Here is a 14,492-nt window from a genome sequence, read left to right on the forward strand (position 1 = left end):
CCCAGGAACTAGGAAGCTATTCATGGTCCTCCTGTGCCCGGATAAATGGTTGATTCGATTCGTTACGGCCCGGTCATCAATTGTGTTCCCGCTGAGAAAGTGCGCCCTATTAACGGTTTTGTGTTTGAGCTTCGAGAGACGGTGTTTTTGTGCTTACCAGCAATTCTGTGCATCGTATCCTTGCCGGGTGTGACTGTGATTTTCGTGTATGTACTTTACGTGTTTTGAGACTTAAATATGGAGCAAATACTTTCAAACAAACGTCTCCTCAAACGTGACGTCACACGTTTAGAGAAGAAATTGGCGGCAGATGATCTCACCGAAGGTAATGTTTTAGTGTACATAGACAAAGCATTACAACTGACAGAAGACACTCAAAAACTGATCCGTGAAATCTCAGAAAAGTGCACCGACGAACAGTTTGAGCAGTATGATGAGGAAATTGGTTCAGTGCAGGACAGGCTCGATGAAGCATTGGCCAAGTTATACATCGCGAAAAAACAGAAAACTACCGTGACCGTGACCGAGACAAAGACAGTGAGTGATGTGCGTCTACCAAGATTGGATTTGCCTACTTTCACAGGCAATCTACAGCAGTGGCTTTCTTTTAGAGACTTGTTCGTGGCGTCCGTACACAACAACCCGTCACTTTCGCCCGCGCACAAACTGCAGTATTTGAAATCGAGCGTCCGTGGTGAACCCGCGTTATTGTTACAGTCTATAGCGATAACCGATTCGAATTACAAAGAAGCTTGGGACATTCTGACTAACAGATATGAACAGAAACACGCGCTAGTGAACGACACAATTAAGCGGCTCGTGTCTCAACCCTCATTACAAACTGAGTCTGCTGTCGGCTTACGCAAGCTTGTTGACGTGACGACAGAATGTGTTCGAGTTTTACGTGTGTTGGACATTCCAGTGCAGCATTGGGACGCTATCCTAGTGTTTCATACCGTGGAGAAATTGGACAGTACTTCGAGGCAACAATGGGAGCTGAGCGTGCCGTCCAAGCAACTTCCTACTTTCGAACAGCTGAGCGGCTTCCTGGACAACAGAGCGAGAGCGCTCGCAGCATCTGCATCTTCCAAGGACCCGAAACCAGGATCCCAAAGGAAACCCCCTACAGTGAACCCGGTGCTAGAAGAAGTGCTAATTCATTTCACCTGTCGTCCTCTTGCCCTATGTGTCGAGAATCGCATTTTTTGAGTAAATGTGAAAAATACATGAGCCTATCTGTGCCAGAGAGGGAAGTGTTTGTGAAATCGAAGGGCTTGTGTTTCAACTGCCTTGATAATTCCCATTTTGTGGATAGGTGTAAATCAGGCTCGTGTAGGTCTTGTGGTAAGTCTCACCACACGTCTATCCATCGTGAAACTTCGCAAAGAGCTAAGGTAAGTGGAAACGTGGCAACGCCGCAAGTGGTGTCGCACATAACAGCTGAAACGCAGTGTGACACAACGCGTGTCTTGTTACCGACTGCTGTTGTGAGAGTAGAGGATAAACAAAATCAACTTCACTCCATGCGAGCACTTTTGGATAGTGCTAGTGAAAAGTCATTTTTGAGCGAGAACGCAGCCCAATTATTAGGCTTGAAACGTAAAAAAGTGTTCGTGTCGGTTACTGGAATTTCGGGTGTAAATGCCGGCAATTCACACTCTACTGTTGATTTGAACATACTCTCTAAAAACGGGGACAGATCCTATCATTGTTCGCCCTTAATTGTGAAGAAAATATCCAACACAGTGCCACAAGCGTGTGTACCAAACACTCTGAGTTTTAAACATTTACGTAACCTTGAACTTGCCGATCCTACATATCACAAACCTGACACCATTCAGTTGCTTATCGGGGCTGATCTCTTCCCATTGTTACTCATGAGTGGAAGAAGAGAGGGGAGAATGAATGAACCCGTGGCTATTCAAACCCGCTTGGGATGGGTTGTTTGTGGCAAAACTCCTCAACAAAGACCTCAACAATCTCTGTCTTCTTATCTGTTGTACAAGAAAATGATCTGAACGAAACTCTGAATAAGTTTTTTGAATCTGAGGAGATTCCTAACTTACGAGTGCCGAGTCAAGAAGAACAATTGTGCGAGGAACATTTCGTACGAACGCATTATCGCGAGGATGATGGTCGGTACGTCGTACGCTTACCATTTAAGGTCAACCGCGACGAGTTAGGTTATTCGAAAGATAAGGCGATGAAATGTTTGCTTAGTCAAGAGCGTAGGCTTCGAGTTGATAGCCAGAGACTAGAACAATACCAGTCATTCATGCAAGAGTACATTGCGTTGAATCATATGACACCAGTGGCGGACTGTGAACCACCCAGCACCCCCGCGAGTTCTTATTTCATTCCGCATCATTCTATAACAAAGGAGACAAGCACAAGTACGAAACTGAGGGTAGTTTTTAATGGATCGAGTAAAACTAGCACAGGCGTGTCCTTGAATGACGTGTTAATGAATGGAGGTAAACAACAGCCAGAGTTACTATCCATTTTGTTACGTTTTCGTGGCCATCTTATTGCATTGACGAGTGATGTTCGTATGATGTATCGCCAGATAAAGGTGAATCTTCAGGACAGAGACTACCAATTAATTTTGTGGAGAGAATCCCCCAATCAACCTGTGATTGTTTATCGTTTAAATACGCTCACGTATGGCACGGCACCAACTGCTTTTCTTGCTACGAGAGTGTTACGTCAGTTAGCAGACGATGAAGGTGAAAATTACCCGATTGCAGCAGAAGAATTAAACCAACAGTTTTATATGGACGATTTGTGCAGTGGAGCTGACAAACTATTGCATAAAATGTTGTATTTTTTGAGAGAATCGAACCATAGAGAAACTGTTCATAACTTTCTGACAAATGAAGGAATCAAGTGGCATTTTAATCCCCCTACCTCACCTTGGTTTGGCGGAATTTGGGAAAGTAACATAAAATGCATAAAATATCATTTGAAACGTATTGTGGGCAATGCTGTGTTGAATTTTGAAGAGCTTTACACAGTATTAGTGTAGATAGAAGGTTGTTTGAACTCTCGTCCAATCACAGCCATGTCAAGTGACCCCAATGACCTGACAGCACTTACGCCAGGGCATTTCCTGATTGGCGACAACCTACTTAACATTCCAGAAGATGATTTCACCAAGAGCAAAATTAACCGCCTGACGCGTTGGCAAAGGTGTCAACAAATCGTGCAGCATTTTTGGAGAAGATGGCATTTGGAGTACATATCTGGACTTCAAAGTAGACCGAAGTGGCAGAAGAGATTGCATAACCTTCAAGTCAATGATTTAGTGTTAATAAAGGAAGATAACGTACCCACATTGAAGTGGAAATTAGGTAGAGTTATCGAAACTCACAAAGGACAAGATGGTTTGGTAAGAGTTGCAACTGTTAAAACTAAAGACGGTGAACTAACGAGGCCTATTATGAAGCTTGCACCTCTACCAATTGAGAAAGTGTAAATATGTAACCAGAAAGAAAATTTGTGTTTATTGTAATCTATGTATTCAAGTGTAATATGTTATATTGTAAAAGGCAATAATTATTATGTATTCTAAATTTGGAAGCTGATCTTCCAAGAGGGGCCGTGATGTTCAGACGAATTGTCATTCTTATTAAGCTTGTTGCCATGCAGTGTGCGCATGCGCAGTGTGAGTCCGAGTTGAGTCGTGAGACGACGTACGTGTGTTGTACGCCTCGTCATATTCGTGTACAGTTTGTGTGGAAACCTTCATTATATTTCGTGTTATTTACGTGCTTCATGTTATTAAAGTATAAGTTAATCTACATATATGTTTCATTTGCACCAGAGTGAACTGACATACGCGAAACTACACACCCAGGAACTAGGAAGCTAAGAGCTTGAGACTACATGAATTATGATTATGAGAATATAAATTCCCAATCTTAATACAATAAATAATAAAGAAACAATTAAATTATACAATTAAATCTTTACATAACTAGGACATCCTTACACTTTATTTAACCAAAAGGAGATTATAGTAATTTCATTTTAATATTCATTTCCTCCCAGAAAAGAACAAAGAGTGCTGTGCTTTAACTAAAAATCCCAACTAAATACACTACGTAAAAACTTAAAGTATTAAACCACTACAAAACAACTACTCGCTGTACTTTGTACCATTCCAAGATGACCTCTTTCAACACTAAAAGATAACTCAACTTAATTTGCTTTAACCTAAGCTAATCAGTGAGAAGTGAAGTTCCCACACGAGGCTTGCTTTCCTCTGACCTCCCGTATTTTTTAGCCAAGCCCCTTTATCCAAATCAAAGCCATCTGGTGGCAAACTATCTAAACATTATTATTTAAACACTCGTACACCTTGCATATGGTTATAAAACTCCTCATTGATTTACGACTATCATTCATAATCAATTATCTCTAGAGAGGCTTGAGACCAAGGGTGCCCACAGGGGATTTTGATTACGCGCCTGCGTCATGAATTTTTTTTGGGGGGGCAAACTTTTATACCAATTCTATATATCTTCACACAACAATGGAGAGGGTGTCGTTTTGTTCGATTGACTTGTTATTAATTTTTAGATTTGTTTATTATGTACAGGTTTTCTACCTACCTGTGGGAAATTGCGGAGATAGAGTTGAAACGAAACACGACTTCCTATGCCTTTAGAATTTTCATTAAGAGCAGGTTAGTCGAGCAGACAAACTGTGAAGAATAAGGTTCAGTACACTAACATTGGCAGTGAGCCAGAGCAGTTTTGTAAGTTTTATGTTAGGCCGTAAGAACGTTCACACTAGTGAACTCTTTACACGCTCTTTGAACTACGTAGAGGGTTGCCAACCACGTTTCACGTTTACCACATTATAAATAATGGCACATTTTCACAGATTAACGTGGAAAACGGTGTTTGAATTATTGTGGCACTTAAAGCGTTTACCATTTTTAATCTTCAATTCTTCTAGCCAATGTTTTCCAGAATACCCATTGTACTTTGGTTATTTTATGATCTTGACCTTTTTCTCTTTGATCTGTATTTCTTACGCTGGCGAAGTAGATACAAATCAAGAGCTTTCTTAGTACCTTACGAATTACTCCCGTTGTGCTGAAACCTGTTTATTTGAGTTTATAGAGAATAGTTATTTGCATGTGAATAAGATGTTTAATTCAACAGAATCATACTAACTTAGCTTTCTTTAAATACTATTATTTTATACAGCTCGGAGCTTGACATAAGTATGGAGTAGGTTCTAAATGTGGAGTTGATCCCTTTTCTGTATTATCTTCACTCTGAATTAATGTATGTTTATCGACCTTTTTTAATTTTATTGCAAGAACCATTAACAATATTTTATTTTCAGTAAGGGACTTTCTCCTGTATTACATGTGACAGATTCGAATAGAAATTAGGCTACTTGCCAAGGTATCATTTCCAAATGAATTTTTACAATCTGCATTTTGGAAACGAGGCGTACAGCAAATTATGTTAGCATTTGTTCTTCATTCGTCGATTTCGTCATCTGTCTCATGCAGGGGTGTCCATCCACCCAAAGCCTATGACGCACTCCCCTCCAAAATGGTAAAACATTCTCCCCGCCACCCCCCCACCTTTATGTCGAATTATTTACTCAAATGATTTTGGTCAGAAACATTTCTATCATCGATCAAGAAATATTGTTAAGCAAAAGAAAACGCAGAATACTTTATAATTGATCCATATTCTTCATTATACATTGTATTGAAAGATTGGCATTTTACTAAAGCATCCAAATTTCAACCTATAATAGTATTTAAAGAAAACTAAATTAGCATCATTAGTAATATTATCCTGAATTATCTTATTTTCAAACGACGTTTTTCATTTTATTGTAAGATCCACTAACAATTTCAAGCTTCTTATACGCGGATCAGTTTCTAGGCCATTCCTCATCTGTTTCTATTTTTCTTAGTTTACTTAACCTTTCTGCCTTTCCAGTCAAATCGCATCCATAATGATGAATGACGAAGTAACACCTTTGTCCACACAAGAAATCGAATCCGAATCCATTGGTAGCTAGAACCTTTTCTCATTTCTAAACGTAATCGGCCAAAGAGGCGGCTCAAGATTATTCGGGATTTTGTGTTGTATTTTGTTTAGTTATTGTGCATACAGCTCGGTGCTTGATAATTTTGTTTCTGTTCCTACTTGATTGATTGATTTGGTTTATTTTACTTTCCATTTCTGCTACTTTTGGCTAATTGCGATGATGGAGATGAGTGATGATATGATGAAATTGATAAAGGAACAACTCACAAACAACATCCATGCGCAGGTTGGGAAAAGAAAACGGAAAACCTGGCGCTGTGAAGCGTCATGGGGACCACTCCTCCACGATGGCTTGACCTTAATAAGGAGTTGATACCTTTAATAATATTTATTCTGAGTTATTTTATCTTTAAACGATTTTTTTTAATTTTATTTTGTTTTCAGTAAGGGGCTTTCTTCCCTATTATGTGACGGAATAGATTAGAAATTACGCTACATGCCAAGGTATAATTTCCAAATAAATTGTTACAATCTGCATTTTGGAAACGAGGCGGAGACCACATTATGGTAGCGTTTGTTCTTCATTCGTCGGTTTCATCACCTATAGCAAGCCTCTCTTGCGATTATTGATATTGAATGACAGTCGAAACACCATGGGGAGTTTCAATAATGAACATTCTTGAATTTCAGTCCTAATTTATTGAAAATCCTTTGCCTTGTTAAGTTTGTATGTACTGTAAATATAATATAATATTATATAATACTTCCTACAACATCGCAAATACCATCAATCTCTTGTAGTTTGCTCAGGTTTACCAGTGCCCCTAGAAGTTACGTTAGAATGGTCGTTAGCTGTTATGGGTTCCATATATACAAGGTAGATTTTAAGAGCTTATAGCGAATAAACTAAGCACCTTAAAGGCAAAGTTTATGAGGAGAAGTTACTTGTTTTATGATATCTACAAGCACCCTAGCGTTTTTGAAGTTGTTTTACGACACACTGTGTGTGGTCTAAGTTGACATCTCACTTCAAAAATGCTGTATCAAAATCATGTACAGGTTTTGTACAGTTTTGTACACCTCGAGAAAGGATTTGTAACACCTCGGTTCTAGCGAAAATCAAACTTCAAAGGTTGAACTCTATATTGACGCTGTAGTGCTACATTGTCCAATCTGTTTGAAAATGTGATCAAAATAATGTACAGGTATTGTACAGTTTCATAGACCTCGAAAAGGGTTTTGTAACGTCTCGGTTCAAGAGAAATTCAAACTTCAAAATTTCATTCCAAACTTGCATTGCATTGACGCCTAATGGCCACACTGCCGTTCACACCCGTGGTTTCTGGTTTGATACCCAGTGGAGGTACATTTCTGTTTCGAATTCCACTTTAATCTGTAGGTTTAGTCTCGATTAGTCTTTCTGTTCATAAATTGGTTTGATTTTGATTTGATTTGATTTATTTTACTTCGCGTTTTGTGCCTCTTGGCTAATTTGCGAAGATGGGGATGAGTGATGAAATGATGAAATTGATGAATGGACATTCACAAACAACCAAGCCCGACCGGGATTCGAACCCGGGACCCTTGGCGTCGCAGCGCGATGTGCTAACCACTCGGCCACAGGGTCGGGCGTTCATAAATTGGATTTTAGAACAAACTTAACATAACAGCAACGCCTTTGCAATGGAATGTCATCAATTAACAATGAACAATGACAATTTACATGGTCTGATTTGTTTGTAGGAGTCGTAGAGCACAACGGCAGAGGACTTGCTGCATATTAGATACAGTCTCGTATCTAGAAAAATGAGATCCAATTGTCTCCTATGTTATAATAATGTTAATTGGTTATTTTAAGTGCTGAACACAGTATGAAACCTTACAGAGCACTAAGTCAAGGAATAAAGTGTGAAATTACATAGATGATATATGCAAGAAGTAAAATAATATAGTGAGAGCAACGTATTTACATGCCAACTTATAGTTGTCATTAAAATCTTCTAATATACCTCTCATAGTAATATTTGTTTACTGTTAATTCATACTCAGTACGTGAATGGGCCGGTCTCCGTGTACGGAGTACCACGCATAGTGCTCTATGGTATGTTGGAATCCCGCCCTGGGCATGGATATACTTTGCGAGCGTTCCTTCGTTGATTTCAACATATTATCTACCACTCATACTCATCTTCACGATTTTCCAAAAGTGACAGAAGTACGAATGAAAACAAACCAACTCAATCTAGCAAGCAAACACGTTAATTGCAGATGAGCAGCAAGTCCAATTTCTACAAAACTACAAATTATAAAATTTATACGGAATAGATTAATCAGATCGATATTTCTAACAATTGCTTAATTATTAAAACAAGTGAATTAATATTTATTATCATTATTGTTATTACGTGAACAGATAAAAAGATGACATGAGAATAGAAAAATAACAGCATGTAATAACTTATGGCAAGTAAATATGACTGATATTTTTGTAATATATATCCTATCAAATAAATTAATATAAGGAAGTAAATTGATATTTTATATCAGTAGTACTGTAACGTGTTTAATTTGCGGGAAAACAAATTCAAATTATGTATGTGTGTGGAGGGAAGGGATCATTTCATTTCAGAATAGCACACATGATTTATTGTTAATTAATAGATAATTCGAACGAGTTTTCTTTATTTTGTATAATGTTTTCATTTTTTTTAGGATATTAAAACAGGTTTAAGAAAAACTATATTTTCTGTCCAGATGACACTCAAGGTTTACTTTGTGGTTTATTTTAAATTTGCTGGAATTGATAACTATAAATTTGGAATATAGAAGTATGAGCATACATACATGCAATCACTTGGATTTAAAAGAACATCCCCGCTCCGTGACAACTTAGAATGGTATCGAGATGAGATGAGTGAAGACATGGAAGATGACATCTTGCCTCGTGTGTAATGAGGTCTGCCATAATCCCGTCTGAAGTTGTGAATGTCCACCTCTTTGTTGCCTCTGTGTTGTTTCCAATGTTTGTCAAGTTCATCTTCAGTCTACTTTATGCCGAGGAAAGATAATCGAGACGACCTACAGTATAAAGTAGAACCCGAATCAATCTGAATTGTGCTTCTAAGGGGGAACAATTTTACCACTACGCCATCAAAGAGACCCAGTATCTCATCTTCAGTGACGGACTATATTCTATGAGCAATATATACAGTGTGTGGTGTTAGAAACATTGGCAGAGTATAGAGGTCACTAAGGCAAACAACTTTTCCTAGTAACATTTCCTGCTGACAGCTCGTTGCAACACTACGAAATCTCGAGAAAGTAATTTTATCCAGAATATATGCACAAATTGCCGGTGATGTATTGTATGAATTGGGGATTTATTTATTTTATTATTAATTGCTTGAATGTTAAATTACGATAGATAAAATTACCTTTATATTTATGAATAATTTCTGATTTTGTTATATAGTTAATTATATCCCTTTCGTACGAGAAACTAACTTAGCTGAGGTAAGGAGGGGGGGGGGGCTCACAGAGCCATACTTTTTATCAAGATACCATTTTGTTATTGAATTGTTGATGATATATGTGCCGCCATGTGTTAATTATAATAATTACAAAACATTACAATCATTAACAAAAATAATAACCGATTATTGGATGTGTCATACACATAATTTATCATTCACTAAAACTCACGAAAACCATAGTAGTTTTAAATCGTTCTAAGAGTTCTGTAACTATGAGAACGTATAGACAACTATAGGGTTGCCTTGGACAAAGTATAACACATTTTCTGTATATAAGACAAAGAAGCTCTAAACTTGTGGGACACTCTCCTAGTTGCTGAAGGGCTGGTGATTCATGTGACGTTTTGGGATCAGAAAGATGACGTGACGTGGCAATATAGGTAATAGCTCGTTTATCTGTGAATAAATCGAACTCCCTAGCAAGCAAATAAAATCTAAAGCTTTTAAAAGAATACAAAATTTCTGTAAGGTCCAATTCAATTATTCCTAGCTTCTTTTCGTGTTTTTTTAACGTGCGACTACAGTATGCGATAGGTTGGAATTCATTCTGGGTGTTAGGCTTCATTAGAACACGAGAAATCGCCTTTGTGAATGCATCGGTATAAAGACGAGTTGCCGGGTCTGTATGGCAACAGAACCGGGGCTGTAATTAGTATTTGTTTAAGCTTATCAAAAACTACTTGTTGCTCGTCTGTCCACACAAATTTCTTGTTTTCACCTATCAATCTCTGTAATGGTTGAGCTATTTCTGAAAACGATTTTATGAATTTTCGGACATATGAACAAAGTCCTAAAAGACGTCGAACCTGCTTTTTAGTGGTTGGAATTTTATAATTTGTGATTGTGTCAATTATTTTGTCAGAGACGAAAAAGCCATGCTTTCCAATCTTGTGTCCGAGTGCCATAGTTTGCAAATAGGCAAAATGTCATTTACGTAGGGCCAGGCGTAATCCTGCAGCAATCAGGCATTGAAGTAGCCTTTCAGGGGTTGTTAACATATCGGAGAATTTTTCGGTATAGTAGAAGAGATCATCCATATAAGATAAAAAAATGATCAATATTTAAACAAGAGGAAGCCAACTGAAGGCAGCGTATGAGGGCTGTGGGACTGGTAATATGGTCTTGTACAGCATACTGCATTTCAGAGTGACCTTTCCCTGGAATTGTGAATGCTGTGTACCGTTTTGACTGCTCCGATAACGGTATATGAAAGAATCCGCTCTTAAGATCACACAAAGTACACACCCATGTTGTAGAGCGTTTCCTGGAGATTACTTATCGAAAGCGTTTCAAATACAGTACGTGAGTTTAAAAATCTCATATCTTGGACTAATCTGTAATTACCATATTTTTTTGCTAACTAAAAATACAGGGGAATGGAAAGGTGTAGTGCTCGGACGAATTATGCCTTGCCGTAACAAAGTGTCAACTTGATCATCAGATGAAGCGGTAATTCATATCTTCTTCGAACCAAGAAAAAAACATGTCAATACTTGTGCAATAACTGCAACAATGCGTCCTTTTCTTCGGGTTGAAATTCAGGATTAATATCAAGAGTCGTGACATCGGGCTGTACGCTTCTGGACTGGTTTCTTTCTTCTGTCAAATTTACGTGTGCATTCTGAGTACTTTCGCCAGAACTCTCTTCCTGAGCTAAAGTTTCACTGGTACTTTCTCCCAAACTTTCTGCCTGAACATTGCTTTCACGTAAACTTTCCCTACTTGCATACGTACGCTGGCTATAGCTGGCACTCGTGCAAAGTGGATGCCAAGTTTCGGCTTTTCCTAGTCTTGTCCCCTTTTTAATAATAATGTTATGCATAAGTGGATTGGTTACTCAAATCACGTATGAATCCGAATTGAGAAGAGCCCGGGGGATTAATAAGCCATATTTAGTTCGAAACTGGTTTCGATTCCAAAAGATTCATAGTCTTATCTCCAGTATTTACTAATTTCACGGGAATGTATAAGTGATATCTAGGTTTTACTCTAATCTGCTTAGGTGCCACAAATTCGAGTTGTAAATGGTGTGTTAGCATATTTGAAACTTTCACGGACACAGCGAAAGGTTTACTTCTTTCCCTCGGTTTCTAGGGAGGATACCAAAACGTGTTAAAACAAGTTTATTTGACTCAAAAGCAAGATTTTCCTGGTGACTCTTTAAGAAATCATTTCCCAATATATTGCCATGCGAAAATTTTGAAATGTATCTAAATGGATGTCGGAAAAAATATCAGTTAAAAGAAAAGGTCAAAATTTCAACTTCATTTGTTTGTATTTGTCCATTGGTGACACCTTGCACAATTCTATTAATTTTAAATCTAGGTGTATGGGCGGGAACTGGTGTATCTCCTATGACGCTGATTTGACTATCGCTATCCAGAAGGAACTTGCGCTGCGTACCAACAACTTTACCATTTACATAAATTAAATCAGCATTTTGAAAAGTTGAAACAGTTAACGTACGACCTACGACATTTGCTGGGCATATGTTTCCTTTATGCACGGTCCCTAGTTGTTTAAATTGTATCTATTCTGGAAGCAAACAGAAGAATTATGATTAGGGAAGTGGCAAATATCACATCTTTGTCCCTCGCGCCGGTCGTCTGTTACACGCCGGGCGTTGTGGGAGCGCAGGTCGTCGGTTTCGCCCCGGCCGCGTGGGGAAAAAAAATCGCGAAGATTGAAAGCGCGAATTTCCATTTCGCCATTGGCTTCGGTTAGAATTTTGATATCTGCTCCGGTCATAAATATTTTGTTGATAATTGCCATGTCCATTAACAGGAAGTAAACAGTCAACTTCAAACAGAAATAAAATTTGAAAAACAAGATCAATTAAAACATTTGGAAATTAAAATGAATGAAATCCAAATTAATCATTTTCAGAATAGTGCACAAACGTTCAGAAATAGATCACAGCCTACTAGAACTAATAATAGATTTCCTGCAAGCCTAAGATATAATGGTCGGAATAGTTCACATTCCCAAAGAAGTAACAATTTTTATAGATCAAATAATTCAAACAATGGTTACCAACGTGGGAACAGGGGTCGTTCCAATTACCATAGAGGAGGTTATAGGCCATTCCAGAGACAACACCCTCAACAAGCTCAGAGATGGCAACCCTGCCAAAACTGTTGCCCTCAAAGTGAACAAAATACAGCCCAGCAATATAATCAACAAGTATATTACAATCAGACAAGTTCATCGGAATAACAATCACCTAATGCCTCTTTAAACTATTGAAACCCTATGAACGTGGGAACGGTCGTCACGGGAAAAGTTCGCATACAGTTCCCATAATTAAACAGAATAATCTTAGTTTTCTAGAAGCAACAGTAAATAGGAAACCTTGTAAAGTACTTGTAGACATAGGTGCAAATTGTAGTATAATAAATGACAACTTGGTTCCAACAAATGAAAAAAGAATAAACATAAATTCAACCATAGCAGGAATAAGTGGAAATTCCATAACTGTCAGACAAATTGCCTTCATACGATTCCGAATCGGTGGGAAATTTTACTGTCACCCGTTCAGAATAGCTAATACAAAATTCCAGTATGCAATTTTGTTCACAGATTTTTAAAATCTACATAAAGCAAATATATCGTTAGGAGATAATACTATCTCATTGCAGAGATTATGGTATTCACCAAAATGGCAATTTTCCAGTGACGAAAACAAAGTACACACCATTACTGATCAAATATTTCAAATGTTAGATTTAAATCAAAGTTCAACATTTGTAGCAAAACATAAAATAACATTAAAACCGAAATCCTCAACTTATGTAAAACTACGGCTAGAAAACATCCAGATTGGGACTAAATATAACACATTTGAACCGAATAAAGAATTGTTGGACTCATTAGATGTTTTAGCACCTTATGCATTAGTTAATGAAGAAGAACCCCACATTTTGCTAACAAACACAAAAAAATCATACGTTAGTAATACAGAAAACCATTCCAATTGGTTCAGCAGGAAGTAACCAAATAATTTCTGAAATTTATGACACTAACGTCAATGCGAATGCAAATAGTGGTCATAAAGTACATCATTCATTCGAGCAAGGTGACGAAAATTTAGACAAGGAAACCTTAAAACGACTCACTAAACATAGGAAATTTTATGACGTTAAACAAATTGATATAAATCCAGAACTAACAGACGACCAAAAGCTCAAAATTCAAAATTTAATTTATAATTATGCGGATATCATGTATTGGAATCCTGAGTGCTTTTCTAAAACAAACGCAATGGAAGCACACATAGATGTTGCTGAATGTGTTCCTCCATTTGCTAGGCAAATTCCCATACCCATAAATTTAAGGGAAAAAATGAAAAATAAAATAACAAGACTTCAAGAACAACAGATCATTGAACCTTGTGAAAACTCACCATTTCGTCATCGCATATTCTTAGTTAAGAAACCAAATGGAACCTACAGACTAGTTTCAGACTTTTCAGAAATTAATAAAGTAATATACAATGTTTCATATCCCACTCCAGATTGCAATGACATTTTAGCACGCCTTGCGGGTAATTTTTTTTTACACTACACTGGACATGGCTCAAGCTTATTTTAAAATTCCAATATCAGAAGAATCACGTCCAGTTACCAGCTTCGCAATTCCAGGTTGTGGTTCATTCCGTTACCAATGTTTACCTATGGGCATGAAGATATCCAGTAGTTTTATGATAAGACTAATGGACATTGTATTTAGTGGTCTTCCCGTCAATCAAGTAGCCACCTATTTAGATGATTTGTGCATAGCAACTTCCACTTTTGAAGAGAATTTCTCCCTAATTCAACAAATATTTGATAGGATTAGGAAAGCAAACATGACAGTTGGAATAAAGAAATGTAAGTTCGCATTTTCAGAAACCATCGTTTTGGGACATCTTCTTTCTGCGAAAGGGATGAAAATTTCC

General features: G+C 37.7%; 1 protein-coding gene across 1 annotated transcript; it reads left to right on the plus strand.

Moving 5' to 3' along the window:
- The first annotated feature begins 237 nt into the window (after positions 1-237).
- On the plus strand, positions 238-1,209 carry LOC145977845 (uncharacterized). The gene has a single exon (XM_083110168.1). The coding sequence runs from the start codon at positions 238-240 to the stop codon at positions 1,207-1,209; it is 972 nt and encodes a 323-aa protein (XP_082966294.1).
- Positions 1,210-14,492: the final 13,283 nt, after the last annotated feature.

Source organism: Lepisma saccharinum, chromosome 23, assembly GCF_977018435.1.
Source record: "Lepisma saccharinum chromosome 23, izLepSacc3.1, whole genome shotgun sequence".
Classification (NCBI taxonomy): domain Eukaryota; kingdom Metazoa; phylum Arthropoda; class Insecta; order Zygentoma; family Lepismatidae; genus Lepisma; species Lepisma saccharinum.